General features: G+C 43.3%; 1 protein-coding gene across 2 annotated transcripts; it reads right to left on the bottom strand.

Annotated features, from left to right (window-relative positions):
- Positions 1-251: 251 nt before the first annotated feature.
- On the bottom strand, positions 252-24,450 carry LOC121305397 (tafazzin-like). 2 transcript variants are annotated; one of them, XM_041237015.1, is made up of 12 exons: positions 24,391-24,448; positions 20,963-21,084; positions 19,100-19,239; positions 17,835-17,963; positions 15,869-15,914; positions 14,394-14,479; positions 13,588-13,668; positions 12,730-12,771; positions 12,511-12,573; positions 9,226-9,278; positions 2,586-2,663; positions 252-1,582 (listed from the first exon to the last, which is right to left on the bottom strand). In XM_041237015.1, exons 3-12 carry the CDS (start codon positions 19,206-19,208, stop codon positions 1,478-1,480), a joined length of 792 nt encoding a protein of 263 aa, XP_041092949.1. In that variant the 5' UTR covers positions 19,209-19,239; positions 20,963-21,084; positions 24,391-24,448; the 3' UTR covers positions 252-1,477. The 2 variants fall into 2 exon arrangements, with proteins under 2 accessions (XP_041092949.1, XP_041092951.1); XM_041237017.1 differs by lacking the exon at positions 20,963-21,084 and having other exon boundaries at positions 24,391-24,450.
- Positions 24,451-25,531: the final 1,081 nt, after the last annotated feature.

Consider the following 25,531-nt stretch of genomic DNA (forward strand, 5'->3'; position numbering starts at 1 on the left):
TAGAGGGCTTGCTTGTTCATTTTCCAGTGTTTTGCATACCGTATCCTTGCTAACCAATGCATATAAAAAGACTAATAATATTTTCGCTTTAAACTTGAGGGTGTACAATACAATGTAATTCTGTTATAAAACAAAACTGTTATTTAGTTCCCACTGACATACAGCCTTTTAACAAAGTTGCTGGAATGTTTAAATTGAGTTACGATGTTGCTACAAGGTTGCGTGTTAGAGGATTCTCAATGACCGCATGAAGCATGTGAAGCTAGTGATCTAATATAAACGCCGGTCTCAAATAATCTACTATATGTGCTGGGTCTGCTGGCAAATAGGCTATGTCTGGTCCTGGTTTTAATAAATCATAAAAATTGGAAACATAATACTTTTAACAAGCTAAAATGAAGTAGGTTTCTATAAGTGCTACTGTTCAAGCGCTGGTGGTTTTGTCCAGCACAAGCTCCACTCAAACTGGGTTCATTATATCCCAGTCCCTGTAGTAACACACAGCCCCAAGTGTCACAAGAGAGCTACAGCTATCGCTAGCATGAGGAAGCGCACCCCAGTACCTCTATATCACCCCAGATCCCGCAACCCTCCATAACTTGAGCTCTATCATCACAGCAGAATAAAAACATCTACAAGTAAAAACACAGGAGTGACAGAACGATGCACAGCCAGCTACAAATCGACACTCTTTAAAAAAGAATGCCCTGTTGGCGTTTCGTTAACTAGGCATTTGTAAAAATGCAAGCGTGGCAGCCTCCACAGAAGGTCCTTAGGAAGTTTCATCCTGGTTGGACGAGCAGGTCTGTAGGTATAGGAAAAAGCATAACATACGCAAATCGGGTGACAATCACACTACTAAATTTAAACTCTGAAGTGATTTTAACTAACAAAATATTCCATTGATGTTCCCCACCATGCACAGCCATTCATTATATAGGTATCAAATGTGCAGTTCTGAAAACACATAAGAAACACATTTTGGCAATCATGTATTTTTATTTTAAACCTGGTACCTGGTATTCTCCAAAGGTTATAGAAATCTGTTTGCAAGCCATGCTTTTAGACTGTCTTACACTTCCTGGGTCACCCAGAGGGTGAATTTGTCCCCTCCCTTTTACTGGATTCTTTCCTGTAAATACACAACACGCTGCTTTCGCTTTCAGTCAGTCATATGCTATGAGCTGGGCTGAAATGACCAAGGAGGTAAAGCAGTAACAGACTTTAGCTTTCTTTAAACCTAGCGTAGTACTGTACCAGCGTTCTGCTATAAAATAAATGTATTTCTTCAAAATGCAAGGCCTATGTAGCTAATGAATGTGCATAAGGGGTGAGATTTACAGAATTATTTTGAGAGCTACAATTACTTTAAAGATGTAGAGTACTTCCTCTTTTTCAAGAAGTGCTGTCACCGATGCCAGACAGACTTCTACTCACACTCGCTCACACTCACTCACACACATAGGCCCGGCTCCTGTTATTGGCCAGTAGTCTGGAAGCGTTGGTGAAGGGCCTCGGCTTGAGTTTTCAGACTGCGGAACTCCTGCTGAACAAAATCCGTCACTGCCTTCCGCATCTCCGTCTGCAGAGAGAGTAAGGAAAGACAAACTCTGATGCACCGATAGCGTGATGGAGTTAAATGCCACACTGCTTCCCCTGTAGAAGATCTATGCCAGTATAGGGTTGGAACAATAAATCAATAACATCGATAATCACGACAATTCTGCAGTTGAAAAATGATTGACAATTATCGTTAGTGACCCAATGAGGCAGGACGTGGCTCTGTATTGAGCAGGGAGCGGCAGTGTTTGCGTGAGGCGAGAAACGTGCTCAGAGCACCGTGCACGCTGGGAAGTGTTGATTTTAAACAACATGCTTTTAGATTGACGTCAGGGTTTCATTTTGATAAGTTGTACACTGGCAAAGCACGACTGGTTTTCTAACATAAAAACACAATCACTGTTTGGAAATAAAAATAAAACAAAACGCTAGCTCACTGTAAAATTGAATGTGATTTTAAAAAAATTAATAAGTAAAACACAACCATATGGCACGTGTGTTATACAGCCTACACAATGTGTTGCTTCTGTATTTTAAACTACAGTAAAGACATGAGTACTGTACTACAGCCTGTGCAATGCATGGGGACTCAGTATATTTCTAACAGTATTTTATTTTTAACCCTAGTGTGACTCTCGTAATAGCAGATTCGCCACACAAGTAGAGATATCAAATGCTTTCAGGTAGCCTCTGCAATTTTGTTTTCGTTATAGAATACATTCAGTAGCACTTTCTTTTATGAAAATCTCGAATTAACAAATGTTTAAATAACAAAATATATGTATTATTATTATTATTATATAGGAAAACTGCATAATATACTGTCTATTTTTTTCCCTTCTAAACTCAGTGACTTGAGCAGCATGACAGCCACCAGTCCGAGTATAAATGTAACAAACTACAAGAATTTTAAATTTTTTATTTATTTTATAATCACGATTACTGTGATAACTTACAGACGACAAATCGATAGCTGAAAATGATCCCAACCCTATTCCAGTGTGTGTTTACATTGTAATACTTACTGGCGTTTTGTTCTCAGACTTCAGCGATTCCACAAGATGCTTTAAAGTGAAAGGTCTTCCGACTAAAACGGTTATTCTCTAGAACAGAAAGCAACAGGAAATGTAATTTACACAATATGCAGGTATTTTGCTTGTTGTAAGGGCGCATCTAAAAAAAGTATTTTAGTAAACATGGGACCAAACGAGAGGAGGCTGTTCGGCTCATCAGTGCTTGTCCGGTTCCTAGAAACTGATCTTAAAGGATCTTAATGATTTAGCATCAAAAACATGACTAATAACCCATTTCATACATGCATCTCTCTCTGCCTCCTACCCTCTGACCCATTCAAGACCAGTATCCCCTACCAAAAAAACACATCTGGTACTACGCTAGTTTAAAGAAATCTCTGCGCTTCCTGGGTTCCCCTGATGGGTGAAATTGCTCCTACCCCTTCACTGTCTTTTCTTTTTAATAACCAATCAGCTTCTTCCTCTATTGAGCGGCATGCTTTCGGCCAGTAATATGATCCAGAAGACACTGCGGAAATGACCATGGAAGTTAAGCAAACAGACTTCCTGGAAGGCAAGGTAAGCAAACTGAGAACTTTCTCTAGCCTAGTGTAGTAGCAGATGTCTGTTACCAAAATAAAAAACACATGTTCCCATAAAACTGCCCATTTGAGACCCATGTAGCAAATGAAAGTGCCAGAAGGCCAAGACTGATGGAGTTATTTAGTCAGCTACTATTTTAATTAAAAGTGGCATGGACAGACAAGCTGCTTCACAGAAGCACAGCTGCAAAATACCTGATCTTACCTGTCTGTATCCTGTAATGTACTGGAGCTGGCTGATCTTACCTGTCTCTATCCTGTAATGTACTGGGGCTGGCTGATCTATCCTGTCTGTATCCTGTAATGCACTGGGGCTGGCTGATCTTACCTGTCTGTGTCCTGTAATGTACTGGGGCTGGCTGATCTTACCTGTCTGTATCCTGTAATGTACTGGGGCTGGCTGATCTATCCTGTCTGTGTCCTGTAATGTACTGGGGCTGGCTGATCTTACCTGTCTGTATCCTGTAATGTACTGGGGCTGGCTGATCTATCCTGTCTGTATCCTGTAATGTACTGGGGCTGGCTGATCTTACCTGTCTGTATCCTGTAATGTACTGGGGCTGGCTGATCTATCCTGTCTCTATCCTGTAATGTACTGGGGCTGGCTGATCTATCCTGTCTGTATCCTGTAATGTACTGGGGCTGGCTGATCTAACCTGTCTGTATCCTGTAATGTACTGGGGCTGGCTGATCTATCCTGTCTGTATCCTGTAATGTACTGGGGCTGGCTGATCTTTCCTGTCTGTATCCTGTAATGTACTGGGGCTGGCTGATCTATCCTGTCTGTATCCTGTAATGCACTGGGGCTGGCTGATCTATCCTGTCTGTATCCTGTAATGTACTGGGGCTGGCTGATCTAACCTGTCTGTATCCTGTAATGTACTGGGGCTGGCTGATCTATCCTGTCTGTATCCTGTAATGTACTGGGGCTGGCTGATCTTACCTGTCTGTATCCTGTAATGTACTGGGGCTGGCTGATCTATCCTGTCTGTATCCTGTAATGTACTGGGGCTGGCTGATCTTACCTGTCTGTATCCTGTAATGCACTGGGGCTGGCTGATCTATCCTGTCTGTATCCTGTAATGCACTGGGGCTGGCTGATCTTACCTGTCTGTATCCTGTAATGTACTGGGGCTGGCTGATCTATCCTGTCTGTATCCTGTAATGCACTGGGGCTGGCTGATCTTACCTGTCTGTATCCTGTAATGTACTGGGGCTGGCTGATCTTACCTGTCTGTATCCTGTAATGCACTGGGGCTGGCTGATCTAACCTGTCTGTATCCTGTAATGCACTGGGGCTGGCTGATCTAACCTGTCTGTATCCTGTAATGTACTGGGGCTGGCTGATCTTACCTGTCTGTATCCTGTAATGTACTGGGGCTGGCTGATCTTACCTGTCTGTATCCTGTAATGTACTGGGGCTGGCTGATCTTTCCTGTCTGTATCCTGTAATGTACTGGGGCTGGCTGATCTAACCTGTCTGTATCCTGTAATGTACTGGGGCTGGCTGATCTAACCTGTCTGTATCCTGTAATGTACTGGGGCTGGCTGATCTATCCTGTCTGTATCCTGTAATGTACTGGGGCTGGCTGATCTTACCTGTCTGTATCCTGTAATGTACTGGGGCTGGCTGATCTATCCTGTCTGTATCCTGTAATGCACTGGGGCTGGCTGATCTTACCTGTCTGTATCCTGTAATGTACTGGGGCTGGCTGATCTATCCTGTCTGTATCCTGTAATGTACTGGGGCTGGCTGATCTTTCCTGTCTGTGTCCTGTAATGTACTGGGGCTGGCTGATCTTACCTGTCTGTGTCCTGTAATGTACTGGGGCTGGCTGATCTTTCCTGTCTGTATCCTGTAATGTACTGGGGCTGGCTGATCTTTCCTGTCTGTGTCCTGTAATGTACTGGGGCTGGCTGATCTTTCCTGTCTGTGTCCTGTAATGTACTGGGGCTGGCTGATCTTTCCTGTCTGTGTCCTGTAATGTACTGGGGCTGGCTGATCTTTCCTGTCTGTATCCTGTAATGTACTGGGGCTGGCTGATCTATCCTGTCTGTATCCTGTAATGTACTGGGGCTGGCTGATCTATCCTGTCTGTATCCTGTAATGCACTGGGGCTGGCTGATCTATCCTGTCTGTATCCTGTCTGTATCCTGTAATGCACTGGGGCTGGCTGATCTTACCTGTCTGTATCCTGTAATGTACTGGGGCTGGCTGATCTAACCTGTCTGTATCCTGTAATGCACTGGGGCTGGCTGATCTATCCTGTCTGTATCCTGTAATGTACTGGGGCTGGCTGATCTATCCTGTCTGTATCCTGTAATGCTGGGGCTGGCTGATCTATCCTGTCTGTATCCTGTAATGTACTGGGGCTGGCTGATCTATCCTGTCTGTATCCTGTAATGTACTGGGGCTGGCTGATCTATCCTGTCTGTATCCTGTAATGCACTGGGGCTGGCTGATCTATCCTGTCTGTATCCTGTAATGTACTGGGGCTGGCTGATCTATCCTGTCTGTATCCTGTAATGCACTGGGGCTGGCTGATCTATCCTGTCTGTATCCTGTAATGCACTGGGGCTGGCTGATCTATCCTGTCTGTATCCTGTAATGCACTGGGGCTGGCTGATCTATCCTGTCTGTGTCCTGTAATGTACTGGGGCTGGCTGATCTTACCTGTCTGTATCCTGTAATGTACTGGGGCTGGCTGATCTATCCTGTCTGTATCCTGTAATGCACTGGGGCTGGCTGATCTTACCTGTCTGTATCCTGTAATGCACTGGGGCTGGCTGATCTATCCTGTCTGTATCCTGTAATGCACTGGGGCTGGCTGATCTATCCTGTCTGTATCCTGTAATGTACTGGGGCTGGCTGATCTATCCTGTCTGTATCCTGTAATGTACTGGGGCTGGCTGATCTATCCTGTCTGTATCCTGTAATGTACTGGGGCTGGCTGATCTTTCCTGTCTGTGTCCTGTAATGTACTGGGGCTGGCTGATCTATCCTGTCTGTATCCTGTAATGTACTGGGGCTGGCTGATCTATCCTGTCTGTAAATGTACTGGGGCTGGCTGATCTATCCTGTCTGTATCCTGTAATGTACTGGGGCTGGCTGATCTATCCTGTCTGTATCCTGTAATGTACTGGGGCTGGCTGATCTTTCCTGTCTGTATCCTGTAATGTACTGGGGCTGGCTGATCTATCCTGTCTGTGTCCTGTAATGTACTGGGGCTGGCTGATCTTTCCTGTCTGTGTCCTGTAATGTATTGGGGCTGGCTGATCTTACCTGTCTCTATCCTGTAATGTACTGGGGCTGGCTGATCTATCCTGTCTGTATCCTGTAATGTACTGGGGCTGGCTGATCTTTCCTGTCTGTATCCTGTAATGTACTGGGGCTGGCTGATCTATCCTGTCTCTATCCTGTAATGTACTGGGGCTGGCTGATCTATCCTGTCTGTATCCTGTAATGTACTGGGGCTGGCTGATCTATCCTATCTGTATCCTGTAATGTACTGGGGCTGGCTGATCTATCCTGTCTGTATCCTGTAATGCACTGGGGCTGGCTGATCTAACCTGTCTGTATCCTGTAATGCACTGGGGCTGGCTGATCTAACCTGTCTGTATCCTGTAATGCACTGGGGCTGGCTGATCTTTCCTGTCTGTATCCTGTAATGCACTGGGGCTGGCTGATCTATCCTGTCTGTATCCTGTAATGTACTGGGGCTGGCTGATCTAACCTGTCTGTATCCTGTAATGCACTGGGGCTGGCTGATCTTTCCTGTCTGTGTCCTGTAATGTACTGGGGCTGGCTGATCTTTCCTGTCTGTATCCTGTAATGCACTGGGGCTGGCTGATCTATCCTGTCTCTATCCTGTAATGTACTGGGGCTGGCTGATCTATCCTGTCTGTATCCTGTAATGCACTGGGGCTGGCTGATCTATCCTGTCTGTATCCTGTAATGTACTGGGGCTGGCTGATCTAACCTGTCTGTATCCTGTAATGTACTGGGGCTGGCTGATCTATCCTGTCTGTATCCTGTAATGTACTGGGGCTGGCTGATCTATCCTGTCTGTATCCTGTAATGCACTGGGGCTGGCTGATCTATCCTGTCTGTATCCTGTAATGTACTGGGGCTGGCTGATCTATCCTGTCTGTATCCTGTAATGTACTGGGGCTGGCTGATCTTACCTGTCTGTATCCTGTAATGTACTGGGGCTGGCTGATCTATCCTGTCTGTATCCTGTAATGTACTGGGGCTGGCTGATCTATCCTGTCTGTATCCTGTAATGTACTGGGGCTGGCTGATCTATCCTGTCTGTGTCCTGTAATGTACTGGGGCTGGCTGATCTTTCCTGTCTGTGTCCTGTAATGTACTGGGGCTGGCTGATCTTTCCTGTCTGTATCCTGTAATGTACTGGGGCTGGCTGATCTATCCTGTCTGTATCCTGTAATGTACTGGGGCTGGCTGATCTTTCCTGTCTGTATCCTGTAATGTACTGGGGCTGGCTGATCTATCCTGTCTGTATCCTGTAATGTACTGGGGCTGGCTGATCTATCCTGTCTGTAATGTACTGGGGCTGGCTGATCTTTCCTGTCTGTATCCTGTAATGTACTGGGGCTGGCTGATCTTTCCTGTCTGTGTCCTGTAATGTACTGGGGCTGGCTGATCTTTCCTGTCTGTATCCTGTAATGTACTGGGGCTGGCTGATCTAACCTGTCTGTATCCTGTAATGTACTGGGGCTGGCTGATCTAACCTGTCTGTATCCTGTAATGCACTGGGGCTGGCTGATCTGTCTGTATCCTGTAATGCTGGGGCTGGCTGATCTAACCTGTCTGTATCCTGTAATGCACTGGGGCTGGCTGATCTAACCTGTCTGTATCCTGTAATGCACTGGGGCTGGCTGATCTATCCTGTCTGTATCCTGTAATGCACTGGGGCTGGCTGATCTATCCTGTCTGTATCCTGTAATGTACTGGGGCTGGCTGATCTATCCTGTCTGTATCCTGTAATGCACTGGGGCTGGCTGATCTATCCTGTCTGTATCCTGTAATGCACTGGGGCTGGCTGATCTATCCTGTCTGTATCCTGTAATGCACTGGGGCTGGCTGATCTATCCTGTCTGTATCCTGTAATGCACTGGGGCTGGCTGATCTATCCTGTCTGTATCCTGTAATGTACTGGGGCTGGCTGATCTATCCTGTCTGTATCCTGTAATGTACTGGGGCTGGCTGATCTATCCTGTCTGTAATGTACTGGGGCTGGCTGATCTATCCTGTCTGTATCCTGTAATGCACTGGGGCTGGCTGATCTTACCTGTCTGTATCCTGTAATGTACTGGGGCTGGCTGATCTAACCTGTCTGTATCCTGTAATGTACTGGGGCTGGCTGATCTTACCTGTCTGTATCCTGTAATGTACTGGGGCTGGCTGATCTATCCTGTCTGTATCCTGTAATGTACTGGGGCTGGCTGATCTATCCTGTCTGTATCCTGTAATGTACTGGGGCTGGCTGATCTATCCTGTCTGTATCCTGTAATGTACTGGGGCTGGCTGATCTTACCTGTCTGTATCCTGTAATGCACTGGGGCTGGCTGATCTTACCTGTCTGTATCCTGTAATGCACTGGGGCTGGCTGATCTATCCTGTCTGTATCCTGTAATGTACTGGGGCTGGCTGATCTTACCTGTCTGTATCCTGTAATGTACTGGGGCTGGCTGATCTTACCTGTCTGTATCCTGTAATGTACTGGGGCTGGCTGATCTTACCTGTCTGTATCCTGTAATGTACTGGGGCTGGCTGATCTATCCTGTCTGTATCCTGTAATGTACTGGGGCTGGCTGATCTATCCTGTCTGTATCCTGTAATGCACTGGGGCTGGCTGATCTATCCTGTCTGTATCCTGTAATGTACTGGGGCTGGCTGATCTATCCTGTCTGTATCCTGTAATGTACTGGGGCTGGCTGATCTTACCTGTCTGTATCCTGTAATGTACTGGGGCTGGCTGATCTATCCTGTCTGTATCCTGTAATGTACTGGGGCTGGCTGATCTTACCTGCCCGTATCGTGGAATGTATGGAGGCTCATTAGGAAGGACGTCGTCCATGCCTGTGAGAACAAGCAGCACTTAAAACATGTTCTAAAAGTTCATAAAGGCCCCTAACTTGTAAGATGAGTACTGGTCTTTGTAATCTGTATAAACATGTATAATGCAGCATGCATGGTGTCACATGCTTCAGAAATCTCCCATGGCCTACAATAGGTACATGGATAAATGACACACACATATTTAAGAACAGTATATACAGATCCCTCCTTATACCCTCAGAACAGTGCATACAGATCCATCCTTATACCCTCAGAACAGTGCATACAGATCCCTCCTTATACCCTCAGAACAGTGCATACAGACCCTCCTTATACCCTCAGAACAGTGCATACAGATCCCTCCTTATACCCTCAGAACAGTGCATACAGACCCGTCCTTATACCCTCAGAACAGTGCATACAGATCCCTCCTTATACCCTCAGAACAGTGCATACAGATCCCTCCTTATACCCTCAGAACAGTGCATACAGATCCCTCCTTATACCCCCAGAACAGTACATACAGACCCGTCCTTATACCCTCAGAACAGTGCATACAGATCCCTCCTTATACCCTCAGAACAGTGCATACAGATCCCTCCTTATACCCTCAGAACAGTGCATACAGATCCCTCCTTATACCCTCAGAACAGTACATACAGATCCCTCCTTATACCCTCAGAACAGTGCATACAGACCCGTCCTTATACCCTCAGAACAGTGCATACAGATCCCTCCTTATACCCTCAGAACAGTGCATACAGATCCCTCCTTATACCCTCAGAACAGTGCATACAGACCCCTCCTTATACCCTCAGAACAGTGCATACAGATCCCTCCTTATACCCTCAGAACAGTGCATACAGACCCCTCCTTATACCCTCAGAACAGTGCATACAGATCCCTCCTTATACCCTCAGAACAGTGCATACAGATCCCTCCTTATACCCTCAGAACAGTGCATACAGATATACCCTCAGAACAGTGCATACAGATCCCTCCTTATACCCTCAGAACAGTGCATACAGACCCCTCCTTATACCCCCAGAACAGTGCATACAGACCCGTCCTTATACCCTCAGAACAGTGCATACAGATCCCTCCTTATACCCTCAGAACAGTGCATACAGATCCCTCCTTATACCCTCAGAACAGTGCATACAGACCCCTCCTTATACCCTCAGAACAGTGCATACAGACCCCTCCTTATACCCTCAGAACAGTGCATACAGATCCCTCCTTATACCCTCAGAACAGTGCATACAGACCCCTCCTTATACCCTCAGAACAGTGCATACAGACCCGTCCTTATACCCTCAGAACAGTGCATACAGATCCCTCCTTATACCCTCAGAACAGTGCATACAGATCCCTCCTTATACCCTCAGAACAGTGCATACAGACCCCTCCTTATACCCTCAGAACAGTGCATACAGATCCCTCCTTATACCCTCAGAACAGTGCATACAGATCCCTCCTTATACCCTCAGAACAGTGCATACAGACCCGTCCTTATACCCTCAGAACAGTGCATACAGACCCGTCCTTATACCCCCAGAACAGTGCATACAGACCCCTCCTTATACCCCCAGAACAGTGCATACAGATCCCTCCTTATACCCTCAGAACAGTGCATACAGATCCCTCCTTACATTTCCAGAACTGCTTTCAATAAACAAGCTTGCATGACTGCCTAGCTTATTAAAATCCTTTGCCTACATCTCACATTTAGTTATTCAGGGGTACTAAAATATTTAGCAACCAAGGGTGGCGTTCAATAAGCAATGAATGACGCACCCCCAGTAGTCTGTCTGAAGATTGGGAACATCTTACAGAAACGAGGATCTGTGGATATTTTGAACATGGTAAAAATGTCTAAGGATGACAGTGTATCCAGATCACACTCCCTCCTGCAGCAATGCTGGCTTCTGTTCCCACAACACGCATTTCAATCACCTGCACTGTTGCGGGAGGGAGCGTGATCTGGATATACTGTGATCCTTAGACAGTTTAAACATTAAATAGACCTAAGAAGATAATACATCAGATCACTACAAAAGCCTAAAAACAGTGGTACTTGCTTCCTTACTAAAATGGAGTGCTGTCATTTGTTAAAGGCAAGCATTCAACATCCCCCTGCTGCCGACATCCTCTGTCTGTGTTGTGAAGACTTGCCCATGCATCAAGTCTGCACATTCTGCATCCACTGGCTTGGTTGGAAGTGTAAGGCAAAGCTTTGCCAAGTTATACAGATGTGGAAATCGATTAGAAACAGTCCCAAAACTCATTTACACTCAAGGCCATCTGGCATTGTTTAATAAAGGCAATGTGCAGCACGTTCGTTGTCACGCTGTTTGTCCCACTCAGGAATTGAGTCAAAAGAAAGAAAACAGGCCTAATTCTGGTCTAAAATTCTCACTGCATTTAAAGAGCAAGCAGAGGGTTGTTTGACGCGAGGTGGCTGTGCTGGATCGTACCTGTAGTGCTGATTTACCTGGCTACAACTGACAGGAGTACTTTTTTTGTCTGCGATGACTTTCCAGTTTGTTTTCTGAAAGCTGTTGTTTGTTTTATGTTCTGTTCAGCAGCCTCTGCAGCAGCCTTTCATTTAATGTGCGATTCTGAAGCCATCGATCGTATTTCTCCAAAGTCACATTAAAGACGCGCAAAACAATTCACCTCCATCTGCAAGTAAAGTTTCTTTGGAAAACTTCATCACATGATCCTCAGCCGAAATGCTAGCTACCTAAATCAAAATAACAATGCAACACTGTCCCACCCCGTACTGTACAGTATAGGTCACAGAAGAGAGTCATGTGAAGAGTAAACAAGAAAATTAACCGCTTTGGAGTATTTTGAAAAAATGCTATTTATCTAAGGACGTGTTTTATGCACACGGGACGGCGAAGGAATAATCAAAAGCCTATCTAAGGAATAAAGTCCCGTATTCCGTCACTTAGTTCATTTAAATACTTTTTTCTTTTTTATTTTCTTTTTTTTTTTTACTTGTCCAGTTGCATTGGCCCCTAAAGAGATGCCTCAACTTCCCGATTTCCACGAAATCACAAAATTAGGTAGAACCCTACCTGTGATGTGTGAATAACAAAGATATCCAAACTATCAGAAATAAGTTTTGATTACTGCATTCTTTGCAACAGTTTACATGTGACCACCAGGGGACAGTCAATCCTAGCAGTGAAGGTAGCGGGTAATACAAAGAGGGAAAAGAGGTTTGAAAAAGGGTGCAACTTACCAACATGCCAAAGGGGCAGAATTACCGGATTAAAATTACACTCTGCAATGAGACGTCCAATGCCTAAAACAAACAAACACAAAATGCAACACTTTGAAAGGACTTGTTTATCGTTACAGTTAAAGCTCCTAGCTAGGACGCAGTTATATTCTCATTAATCCAAGCTGCATCTACAATGAAATCCCTCCTCCTCACACATTCCTCTCAGGGAACCCTTACCCCATTTCAGTCTGATAAACTCCTCAGTCATGTTCACCTTTCCTGGAAGATACAAGAAACATTGATTCATTTTATTGACCATTCGATAGTGCTAGTCCACAGGCATTCGTCTATGCATCTGATCAATTTTACCTTTACTGACCTTGCAAGACATTAAATACACCTTAAAATAAATAAGATAAACAGTATATGTATGTATGCATGTATGTATTACATATATATATATATATACACACACATTCCTAGTACTAGTGTCACCTTCCCTTTGTCCTGTGAGTTGAGGAAGCATATCAACATTGCACAGGCCCAATGCTTCAACTATGAGCTTTAGTGCACGGTGCAACGCTAACACACATCCCCACAATCAGCATCAAAGAGCTGCAAGTTAGTAAGCGTGGCAAAAGAAGCAGAAACTGCACTACAGATCATGCATACTGTAACGGGCTATTAAACAGGTAAGAAACTAAACACAAATATATGAGCCGTGCTGTGATGCAACTAGTGCTGAGACAAGGTTTCAAATGGAAATTAATATTCAAATATCCTACCACCCAGAATTAGTAAAACACGATACACTGTCTACCATATCACAGCAAAAACAAAGCGGCTATCCCATCCCTTTGTCTATTAAGAACTGTGAGAAAGGGTCTTCTGCGTATGTGACTTATTATTTTTTTAAGTAATTTACATGATTTGTTACAGTGATTTATATATGAACAAACCATGCCCAGCAAATACATTTGAAGCAGTGTTTGTTCCAGCATTCGAATACTTATCCCAGCACTAGTTATAACCTTTGAAATGAATATTAAAATAGGCTTAAAAGGGCTTGGAAACCAGCTTTCAGCTTCCGATTACCTTCTGGAAAAATATGTATCCATTCTCCTCTGTTGAGCTTCTCCAAAATAAAATCCATGCCCTTCTGATAAACACCGTCACCTAAGAACAGAGATCAGCTCATGAGTGCTAGTCCGCTCCAGACCAGAAGGTGAGGTCGAACTGGCTTCATAAGGCAAAGCCTGGTAGCCTAACAAACCATCTCATCACTCATTTGCATCACTGGATTACTGCACCTGTGCAAATTACTATAGATGCACTGCAGGGAATATGTCATGTATACTAACTCCATTTCACACTGAAACTGAGCAGTGCTGCATGACAGCCAGGGTTTTTCACTAGCTGTGTGAAGAAGCGTCTCCTACCCTCTGTCCTAATTCTATCTCCATTTAATTCCCTACTGCGTCCTCTGCTCCTGCTTTCGGTGTGGCGCATAAAAGTACCGATTAGGGATAGCTCCTTTTAAGATTGTCCAGACTTCAAATGAAGTCCACCCTTCTTTGTTCTCGGCTAAGTAAATTCAGTTCTCTCAGGCTGTAATAGCTCATTCTTTTAAGCTACCTAATATATATATGCACATATTTCTAAATATTGTTTTGTATATAACATTACAGTGTTTAGCGCTGTCCAGAAAAATAATCTGAATGCCACCAAAATAATAAAGCAACGCTAGAATTCCCCTGAAGTTCAGTCCTGTGCAGGTAGATGTGCTTCTTTACTCTTACTAGTTTCAGGTGACTATCCTGACGACTCCCGATACAGCACTGAGGATCTGAGATTCAGCTAGCTTCAAAACAAACGTGAAGTCGGTCACAAAATGAGATCACCTCTGCAGATCGGTACACATTTCCCCAAGCTGAAAAACCTCGAATGGGCCTCGTTTGTGAAACATATATCGGCAGCTGCCAGCGCCCTGGAAAAAATGAAAAAAAACATCTCTGTAACATATTTACAAGAAAGGTTAAATCTGGTGGTAAATATGAAAGTGTTCTGGAACCCCTTGCAGTGTTTGTTTGAAGTTACTGATGCCAACCTAATGCACAGCACTCAGCACCAGCTCACCCTAACCCTAACCCTCTTTTCTTTTATTAATTAATGCTCCTCCTGTAGCTTTCTGTTTTCAGCCCCCAATTGGCACCACCCTCTCCTGCAGCCATTTCTACTTCCTTTCCTCTACTGCTCCCTACCATTACTAACTTCAATACCTCTCTCTAATCCTCTCCTTTCATTCCCATCCTATTGCTTCTCCCTGCCCCTGCAAATATAACTCCTCTAACCTGATCTTCCTGTCCCTTGCTGCACCCGCGCGCTCTCTCTCACGTGCCCTCTGGAATTGTCACTTGGCTTCCAACAAAGCTGACTTCACCTTTGCCTTCGCTTCTCACCTCTCTCTTGACTTCCTAGCTCTTACTTCCCCTTCAATCCTTTGCTTCAGCTCCCCCCCCCCCCCCATTTCAGAGGGCACTGCAGTTGACGGGACCTCATCTTCACCAGGGACTGCTATCCCCCCCCGCCCTCTCTGTCACTCCCCTCAATATCTCTGACCACTACTTTATCTCCTTCTCTCTGTGGCTCCCATCCCTTCCTGCTCTGCAGACCCCCTCTGTCACCTTCCGTTGAAACCTCCATTCCCTCTCGCACCTCCTCTCTATCGACTCCCTTCTCCCAACTCTCTGTAGACTCCGCTACCTCTTCTCCTCCCTCAACTCCGTTTGCATTTTCACCGCTCAGTTTTCCCTGGCTCTCCCCCGTGCTCCGCTCGGCTCTGTACCAAACTGTGTTCTGCTAAAAAGAAACGGAAGAAAAACCAATCTCCCTGCTGTCTCGGACCTATCGCTCGCTCCTCTCTTCCTTCTCTTCACCAAACGCTCCTCCACTCTGTCATTCAGTCTTCGACTAAGAATCCCTGTAAACTTTTCTCTACCTTCTCCTCCCCCCTTACCACCCTCCTCTATCTCAGCTGATGACTTTAACACTGCCTCCAAAATCACAAACATCCACAAATTCTTCACTACCCCCACCTCCTTTCTCACCCCCCCCCACTCACTCACTCACTCCCCATCACCCTCTGCAACCCCTACTAATCTACCTTGTCCTTCTACCCCTCTCGAACTCCGATCTCTGCTCCCTGCTCCAGAGCCATACACCCACCAGGTGTGCTCCTGACCCCATCCCCACTCGCCTCTTCCAGGCTGCTGCCCCTGCTCTACTCCTTTTCATTTCCTCTTTTCTCAACAGCTCTCTGGTCTCTGGCTGTTTCCAGACAGCTACAGATGACGTGCTTTAGTTCTGTTTCACTCACCATCTCATTTTGCTGAAGTTCCAAAGATGCCTCAGCTTCAAGATACCTAAATAAGTTCAAACACATTTAGTGATCCACACATGTTGTGTTCCATGGGGTTTACAAATAGGGTTAGGGTTAGCGTATACCGTATGATAGTTCCACTGAAGGTGAAACAATTTCCATAGGAAGTATTTCAACTAGTAGACAAATTCTTAGAGCTTTATCCTCAGTGTCTGTAAATACTGGCAATGCAGAACAGAAACTGCAATCTGCATCCCCTTAATACTTTGCATTATTGAGGGGTTTGGTGATAAAACGAGTGATCAGGAGAGGGTTTATCAGTATGCACGTCTATGAAGAGGTATGTGAAAAATACAGCGAACAAGGGGTGGGGCTTGGCTGGAGATGCAGTACTGAGTGTTCTTTTCCGATTCAACGCCTTTCAAACCTGTTTTACTCTGAAAAAAAAAAAAACATCTTAAACAGCGCCTGTAAAATAAACAGCACGTGTGAAAATGAATTGGACCTGACACGTCTGACAAGCGCTGAATAAATGGACTGCAAAGGGTTAAAGTCAAAAGTAATTGTAGCCAACACAGTTACGTGAATTCTCTGGCATGCACGTTATTATTATTACTTTTTTATTTAGCAGATGCCTTTATTCAAGGTGACTTACAGAGACAAGGGTGTGAACTATGAATCAGTTGCAGAGTCCTTTACAGCAAAGTCTCACCCCAAAGACGCAGCACAAGGAGGTTCAGTGACTTGCTCAGGGTCACACAATGAGTCGGTGGCTGAGCCCCGATTTAAACCGGGGTCCTGCTGGTTACAAGCCTGCTTTTTTAACCATTGGACCACACAGCCTCCACAGCACATCCATTAACTATATAGGTCTAAACTGTGCAGTTCTGAAAGAAACACATGCTTTTGCAAACATGTATTTTCATTTTAAAACATGATATCTGGTAGTACTTAAATAGTCTTAAATAAATCTTTGTTTGCAAGCCATGCTTACAGTTCCTGGGTCACCTGGAGGGTGAAACTGTCCCCACCCCTTCAATGGCTTCTTTCTTGTAAATAACCAATCAGCTGCTTCCCCTGTTGACTGACATGCTTTCAGCCAGTAACATGACCCAGAAGACACTGCCGAGGTGAAATGATCACGGAAGTAAAGCAAACAGACTTCCTGGAAGGCAAGGCAAGCAAACCGAGAACTTTTGATCTGAAGTACCAGATGTCTGTTTTCACTCTTTGCATTCGATTTATTCCGCTCCTGTCAGGCGCGTCGGGTCCAATTTATTTTCACATGCGCTACACGTGCCGTTTCAATTTTTTTCTTTTTCAGAGTGAAACAGGTTTAAAAGGCACTGAATCGCAAAACTCAGTACTGTATCTCCAGCCAAGCCCCACCCCTTGTCCGCTGTATTTTTCACATACCTCTTTATAGACGTGCGCACTGATAAATCCTCTCCTGATCACTCGTTTTATCACCAAGCTCCTCAATAATGTGATCCAAATCATTATTTTATCACTATAACATCTCAAAAAGCTCTACAGATCTGTCTGTGATATTCTTTGAGTGCTGGATGCGGAAGCAGCTATCTCCTTTGTTTGTGTTCGTCTTATCTCTGTGGTGCATGGGGCTACTGTATTGCTCAGATGCACCCTTTTTTTTCGTCTTCATTCGGCTCCTGTCGGTCTCACTCAGCCATTGAAAGGTTTTCTCTGCTTTTTCCGGAGAAAAACTGACTAGAGACCCGTGCTTGACGTCTTTTTGATGATGTCGGACAGGGTCCGACATCGGACTAGAAAGGGAAAATTATTATGTCGGATCTGGTCCCACGAAGGACCGCAAAGGGTTAAAAATGAAAAGGCAATAACGTGTTTCTTTCAAAACTGCACATTTGAGACCTATGTGGTAATGGAAGTACAAAATTATTTTGTTAGCTATAATTATTTTAACAAAAGTTAAATATATGGTTACCCCAGAGGTGTGGTTCGTCCATGCAGGACTGGTGGTTACACAGGGTTATGAGTGGTGTGTCCTTGGGCCGCTTGTCAATCAGCTCATATAGGACATCCTGGTTATAGACAGTAAGATAGTTCATGTATTCTGCAAAGACAAGAGAGGCGGGCGTAAAGAACGCATTCATTGTCTCAACTTGCAGCCTCAGGCTCGTTACACTGGCATTTCTGGATCTTCCCACCTCAACGTCTCAGATTCTCCTGATACCTCATTCGGAAACACCTGCAAGCGTTTTAAGATGTATCGCAAAATATCACCTCAGCTCTCGTTGTTTTTAAAAGTTCTGGGTATTCCAGATATCTCCTTGACACTCCGCGTGCACAGAACTGCCAAGAATGTCTAAAGAGCAGATACAGTTTGTAATTGAACTAGAAATGTTGCGTGAACAAATGCAAAAGGCATCCCAGGTGAAACAGCATCTCTGATTAAATGGTTGGTAAACATGAATTAAAAAAAAAGCATGTGAAAACCATTTGTAGCACTGATATGACCAATTCTGGGGCTCAGGGAATGAGCGATGAAGACAGGCTGAAAGAACTGCATCTATTGAGTCAAGAGCAAAGAAGAATTAGAGGAGACTTTAAAATCTTAAAAGCAGCTAACACAGTTAACCCGAACCAACACTAGAACTGCAGCAGAGAAACCAGGACCAGAGGACACAGTTAAGTGGAATGGAAACAGACTTAGCACCTAGGGAAGAACAAGCTACATGCAGAGGGGAGTAAAGGGATGGAATGGGTTAGCTAGTCGTGATTTTGAGCCAGAATCACTGAGATCCTTTAAGACCCAACGTGGCAAAAGTTTTGAGATCAATCAGTTATGAGGAACCAGACATGGACCGAATGGCTTCCTCTCGTTCGTAAATGTTATGTTCTTATTAAAAGCTTTGGAGTCTTATATGGAGGTACCTTGTGTTCTTCTGACCTGATATGAATGTAAATCACTGACAGCACTGGCAATTTAGGTCAAAGTCTGGTTTCCATAGCCTGTCAACAGCTTTGTACAATTACTGCCACTAAAGGGTTAATTCTTCTAATACACATCACGTAGACAATCTTTGGAACTGGACATGCACAGAGAGCGAATGGCCACCTCTCATTCTTGTGCTCTATGTGCAAGTTAAGTAACATTACCGGTTTTATTGTCCTTTCACAAAAAAAGTACACAATTTCATTTTGATATGAAAAGCTTGATAAATAAGCCCCAGTGTATCTGGAACTCACTGGTCCAGAAGTGGCTGTAGGAGCCCACCAGGCCCGTGATCACGGTGCTGGCGATCCTCCGGGGCAGACAGGGGCGCTGTGGGAAAGGCCATCTCACTTCCAGGGGCATCTCTGACAGCTTGCTCTCTCCCAGACCAGACCTGAGAGACACCAACACACACCCCTTACTGACAGATCACATTACAAGTGTGCAGATAAGAGCAAACCACTGGGACTGACCTGGAACCTAAATCACACTCATTCATTTCCAGGAGCAGATCCAATCGAAGTGGGAGCCCCAGTTACAGGCTGTCAGAACTCGATCCCTCCAACCGATGGCGAAGGGTTTAAGATACAGGTTTTAAATGTCAGACTGCTGAAATATATATGCACGCTGAATCCTAATGATAACTAATGAAAATTAGTTATTTGTAAAAAAGTTTTTACGGTGCTCGTACGTTCCATTAAATAGTATTAAAAATGTTTTCTTCTAGTAAAACAGTGGCAATTTCAATCATTTATTATGTATGTAAATCTCTGAGGGCATCCGGTTTCCGGACTTGTGTTTCCATGGACATCGTGAACGGATCGATCAGTTTCGACCTTACAAGCGATGTTGTCGATGAAAGACGAACGATGAAGTGGTTATCAAATCAATCATGGATTTACACGTCTCCCCGTCCCCAAGAAAACACATGACAGTGGAGGCGAGTAATGCCACAACTTCCTGTTATTTACCGTTCACTGTACCGTACCGAACCGCTTACTTTCATATCCCAGTCAAATCAGGGCACAGGAAGTACCTCAAGTTTGCTTTCTAAAGGGACAGCGTACGTATTCTATCGCTCGGCCTCTCTTTAGCCCCCAGTGCTTTTTCAAAGTGCATGAAGGCTATTCTGGACCCATTGAGGCTCTGGGGCATCACAGTGATCGATCACCTGGACGACTGGGTCATTTGTGCTCAATCTCCAGCACAGGCAGGGGCTCGCACGAAACTCATCACAGATCACATGTCAGTAAACTCTGCAAAGAGCCAGCTCATGCCTTCACAGACAGCCTCCTGTTTAGAGTGTTAAGGGCGCCTCCAGCTGAACCCCTACTGCCTAAACACAAGGCAAGTTCTCCCTCCATTATTTAGCCCTGTTACTTGTACTGGGTGCAAAGGTGGACTTGGCCAAGCCCTGTAGCTTTTCACTTGATCTGCAACATTCATAACCCTGGTTCCCTGAAATAGAAATGTAACCATTAACCTCCGAGATCGCCGTGTCTCTTGCAGCAGTCTTGAGGGAAAAATGATGACGTCTTGAGTGCCAGCAGTCTCTTTTGTGTCCTCGGGGGCGGACACGACTGCATCACGGGCACAGCGTGCAGCTTTGGGCTCAGGTTAGACAGTATCAAAGGATTAATACCCACGAGTAATGGTTACATTTCTATTTCAGGGAACCAGGGTTATGATAATAAGCTAACATTCTCTTGGTTACTTTAAGTAAAGTGCACAATATTATTATATATTTAAGCCTACTGTTTTGTTTTTTTAAGTAAAACACTTTCTATAGCACATGGCCTTTTTATGCAAATCGAAATGTAAATCCACAAGCTATACATTTTTTTTTTTTTTTTTTTTTTTTTAAACAAAACCGTATTAAAGCAAAGTGTTTTTCCACATTATTACTCGGACATTAAGAACTTGAATTTACCAACTGTGCTTCTATTAATTTAATAACATCATTTTTTTATATATTTGACTACATTTTTTTTTTTTTTTTTTAAATGATAATGTGTTTAACACTAGCAACCTAATAATTATAATTTATAAAACAAAAGTCCGGGATCTCAATTTTAAAAAATGACCATTGCATTTTTTGATAGACAAAATGTACTGACCTGAATTTACAGTAGTTTTCATATATCCTTCATATCGTCTGCTTGTGGATCAGGGTTTCATGCCTTGCTGTTCATGTCGATAGCTGCATGACGACCTTTGCCTAGCCAAGTTTTGACCTATTCTTCAGGTTTAAATAGTGCCAGTGGCAGACCCACCAATTGGATAAAGAGGGAAAACACTGTTTTTGTTAATAGTGTGGTTCTTATTGACAAGACAATCAAGTTCGTTTGAGAGAATCCTTGCTCACATTCACTTGAGACAGGAAACCAAATCCACAGTTGTCTGCAATGTTAATAATGCTGGAGGCATCTGAGCATCCTTCCCTCCACCTTGTATGAACTCATGAAATTGTCGAACGATCGCTCTGCTTCTTATCACGAGAACTACATCCCACTCAGATCTGCAGCCGTGAGAGGGCGTCGAGGATATATACTGTAGCGATCCTGGGAGTGGGAGAGAATCAGGATAGTAGAGTGTGTGCATGCAAGAGGTTGCATAATGGGTTTATGCGTGCAGGGGTTGCATGTTGTGTGTGTGCGTGGCGGGGTTGCATGTTGTGTGTGTGGAGAAGAACAGGGGTGCAGGTTTGGCGTGAAAGACAAGGGACGGGGGAAGCGAGGGCATATAAGGGAGTGCAGGGAAAAGACCAGGAGTGCGACAGCAAGAGAGACACAGAAGGGTGTGTGTGGGGAGAGACAGCGAGGAGAAAAGGGATCAAAGGAAACAGATCCTAGCAGTCCCCTTCCCCTCACTTCATGGTTTTATTTTGTGCTCATTTTAATTATTGTAAATAATAAACGGCTTGAGCCTTTATCCACTCCCGGTTGCAGTCTCACTCTGTCCCAGGAGAACCCGAAAACGCTACAACACGTTGTAGGATGCGATGCATATTATCATATCATATATGTTGCGGTCAGTCGCTCAATCTCGAAAGAGGAAGTGCAGGTGTTGCTTATTTTATTTATTTAGATAACGTTTTTTTTTTGGTGATTTTATTTTTCAAAACATTGATCTGCTAACTGGATGATTCTCACCAGTTACACAAAAGATACTGGATCTGATCTTTGGCACAGATTAACCCCTTATTATACTACTACGACACTAATAATAAAATACAGCATGAGTAATGTACTTTAAAAGAATGATTGCAATGAATATATTACTTTTGAACTCATCTGTCAATTAAACATCTGTTAAGCTGTTATGACTCAAAACATTACCAACAACCAAAAGACTCAGTGATGCAGCAACTCGTACTTAGTATTTCAAGACCTAAGGGGTCTGGTTTATCATTTACTACAACTCTAGAGCAAATGTTGGACCATTTTTTAAGTGTTATAGTAAAGAATGTGAACAAAATATTTTACAATGACCAAGTTCAATGTCTTTCTCTAGTCTAACGGAAGTGCAAGTTCCATCTGCAGTGATGGGCCAAATAGCCAATTTAGTATTACGCCAAAGACTATTTCCAGAGTATGTTTGCAAGAAATGCAATTACATTTTCTTGTCATTTTTTTTTTTATTTTCTTGTTAAGTACTGTCAAGTTTCTGACATGCCTAATGAGGCAATTTGTTAACGGCTCACAAATCTCTTCCTAATTTTGGAGTTCTTCATGTGGCAACCCTGGGAAGGCGCTCCACTGTTAAAGGGGCTTATCTTGAAATACCGTCAGAGGAGGCACACTCATAATTTCCACATCATGTTGACGACCGGGTGCCAGTCTTGACCATAGTTTTGTCAACGGCAATTTTGAACAGTTGTACGCCTCTGGCAGTTTTCAAACCTATCGCCTCAGTGTCGCTTCTGGCGTGTGGTCATGTCGCTCCGAAAGCGTCTCAGCGCCAATTTAAAAAATTGCATCACGTGTGGTGTGCGGAGACCTTTACTGTGCCTTTTTTTTTTTTTACTTCAACAGCATGGAGACTCCCCTAATCACTCGCACAGGTATACTTGGATAACTTACTGTCTTGGGTTTTTAACAATGATAGTATCCTTCGCGTTTATATTTGCAGATGTTACACATTCGTGTCACTGTAGCTGCCGGTGTGCGGTGCCAGTAATTCCGATTGTATCCTCCCTCATTTCAACAGGTATCGCTATCCTAACTTTTTTTCCCCTGGAGGCTGGTACGAGGCACGTCTTTATGGAAGGTTTTGGGGTACTATTCAGCACACACATTTGCAGTTATATTCTGTGTGCACGATTCATCCTGTAGTTCAGACAGAAGCTGTTGGGTGTTGCTGCGGGCACCAAAATAAACTACAGCTAATCAACACGCATGTATATCTGATTTAAATAATAATAATAATAATAATAATAATAATAATAATAATAATAAACGGTTTCCTATGTGAGACAACTCCTGCAAATGTCTGGGCAGAATTGTGAATTCTGTAATAATTTCTGTGATTGCAGAATTGGGGAATCCTGGCAGGATTGGTGATTAAACCTGTTTGTTTAGGATTAAAAAGTAGTCTAGTTTTGGATGTAAAGATGTACCCAAAATAAAGTAGGGGAGTGGAAAACGTTCTTACTGCCTGCCGTTTCACGCGTGCAAACATTCTGATAATTAAACAAAGTTCAATAATGAACACTTGATTTGGTGTGTTTGATGCTTAGAAATAAAGGTCAAATTAATGTTTGGGGAGGTGGGGGCCCTCAATAAGGTCCTGCACCGGGGCCCATCTTCCTCTTCCCCCGCCACTGACTCTGAAGCCACCAGAAATGTCGACAAACAATTTACCACGCCTCCTGGAATCGCATAACCAGAGCAAACGCCAATATAAACAATATTACACGTGTTAGTGATGGTTGTTCGTGTTTTTTTTTTATTTTAAAACGTCCTATTTGTATTTGTCTGGATTACCTACCTATACAGAGTCAGTCTGGTGTAATTTATTTTATTCTTATCATTGATTTCAGTATGTTTGTTTAAATAGCTCCAAGGGCAGTTATTTGCAAAATGTTTCATATTTAGTGTACCTTGAATCAAGTGCATTTTTTTTGCACTGCAAAATACCTTGAAAAACATTAAATTGAATAAAAATTGAAATAATTCAGAGCTTAAGTTGGAAATGAAAATAAGACCCTGCAGTCTGGCAGCCCTGATCTATTCGTGGAGAAGAGATACTGTTTAAAATTAATTCGCGATGTTTAACTATTTTTGTGTTCTGAAACAGTTTCTTGTTCCAAATTCCAGTAATGCATTTTTACACACACACCAGGAGTGAGAAACCTTCAGTTTTCTATAATTGGTTAAGTACCTTTTGCATGAAATCCACTGTATGTTTACATGTACTTAGACTGCTACACAGTATTCTCAGTAAAATTGCAGTATTTTGGGGTATAGACACACTGTTCAGCTATCTAAGGTTGGTATTTTAATTTATAAAAGTTAAAAATGCAACAAAAAATGTAAATATTCACCTTCCGTTGACAGTAGGACAGCGTCGCTTCTTTGAAAGAAACAATCAGGTCAAAACCGCGCGGGATTGTGGGAATTGTAGTCTAGTATAATCGAAAATCAACACAGGAAACAATAGAAAAAGAATATTATCATTAACAAATAATAATAATAATAATAATAATAATAATAATAATAATAATAATAATAATAATAATAATAATGCATATTTAACAACAATATTGTATATTTATTGACTTAAGCAATGTTTAACTGTTAAAAATGAAAGATGTCATGCTGGGAAATGTAGTTCCATGAGTTCACTGGTGTAATTTGTTTCTCTCGGGTCCATCCCAGTATGGAAATAACGTGGATAAGCAGAATACACGGCAAACGGTGTAACGAACTGCACCGAGCATTTCTTGTTGCAAAATCAGAACAAATCTTTCTGACAATGAGCTTTGCCTTTTAGTGCTTGCTTCAGAACATGTCAAATTGACTTCTTAAATTTTTGCACAAAATTCAGTTTAACTTGAAGTTGGTAAAGTCCTAAAACGCACTAGTTTGCAACCTTAGCCACACACAAACACACACGTGTGTGTTTGTGTGTGTGTGTGTGTGTGTGTATATATATATATATATATATATATATATATATATATATATATATATATATATATATTATATATCAGAATTCCAAATCTTTTAGAAATTTATGCGTATAATGAAACTTAATTGCGGGCGTTAGATGAAGATGCAGTCTCTCAGAGACATCAGTCTGAAGGTAAATGCATAAGTAAATAAAAATAGTTTAGTTTTTGGACAGGCAGAGTTTAAACGTGTCCGACGGAGAAATGTTACAGGCTGCTTTTACAAGAAAAAATAATATAATAATAATAAACCCCTAACATTAAAACCTTTCTTCCACCCATTTTGGCACAGTTAGGCCCTCCGACTGGTTTAAGTCCACACCTACAGACGTAGGTCGTTCTTCAGGTTCTGGATGCACAAACAAAGAGATCGATGTTTTTGGTATTACGAAAACGTGAAATGACGGACCCCGACTTCGAAAGAAAATACAGGGGACTCGGAATGGGGTAGAAAAACACAAGACCACAAGGATGTCTACAAACTTACAATTAGTAATTGTCACTCTAAATTAAT

Source organism: Polyodon spathula, chromosome 43 (assembly GCF_017654505.1).
Source record: "Polyodon spathula isolate WHYD16114869_AA chromosome 43, ASM1765450v1, whole genome shotgun sequence".
In the NCBI taxonomy this organism is placed as follows: domain Eukaryota; kingdom Metazoa; phylum Chordata; class Actinopteri; order Acipenseriformes; family Polyodontidae; genus Polyodon; species Polyodon spathula.

Bases quoted from the DNA above. Each gene is read 5' to 3' on its own strand.
- LOC121305397 (XM_041237017.1), bottom strand. From the start codon at position 19,208: ATGCCCCTGGAAGTGAGATGGCCTTTCCCACAGCGCCCCTGTCTGCCC. The intron at 12,772-13,587 runs GTAATCGGAAGC...TGTATCTTCCAG, and splicing joins GATACATATTTTTCCAGAAG to GAAAGGTGAACATGACTGAG. The intron at 2,664-9,225 runs GTAAGATCAGCC...TTTCTGTTCTAG, and splicing joins ACATTCCACGATACGGGCAG to AGAATAACCGTTTTAGTCGG.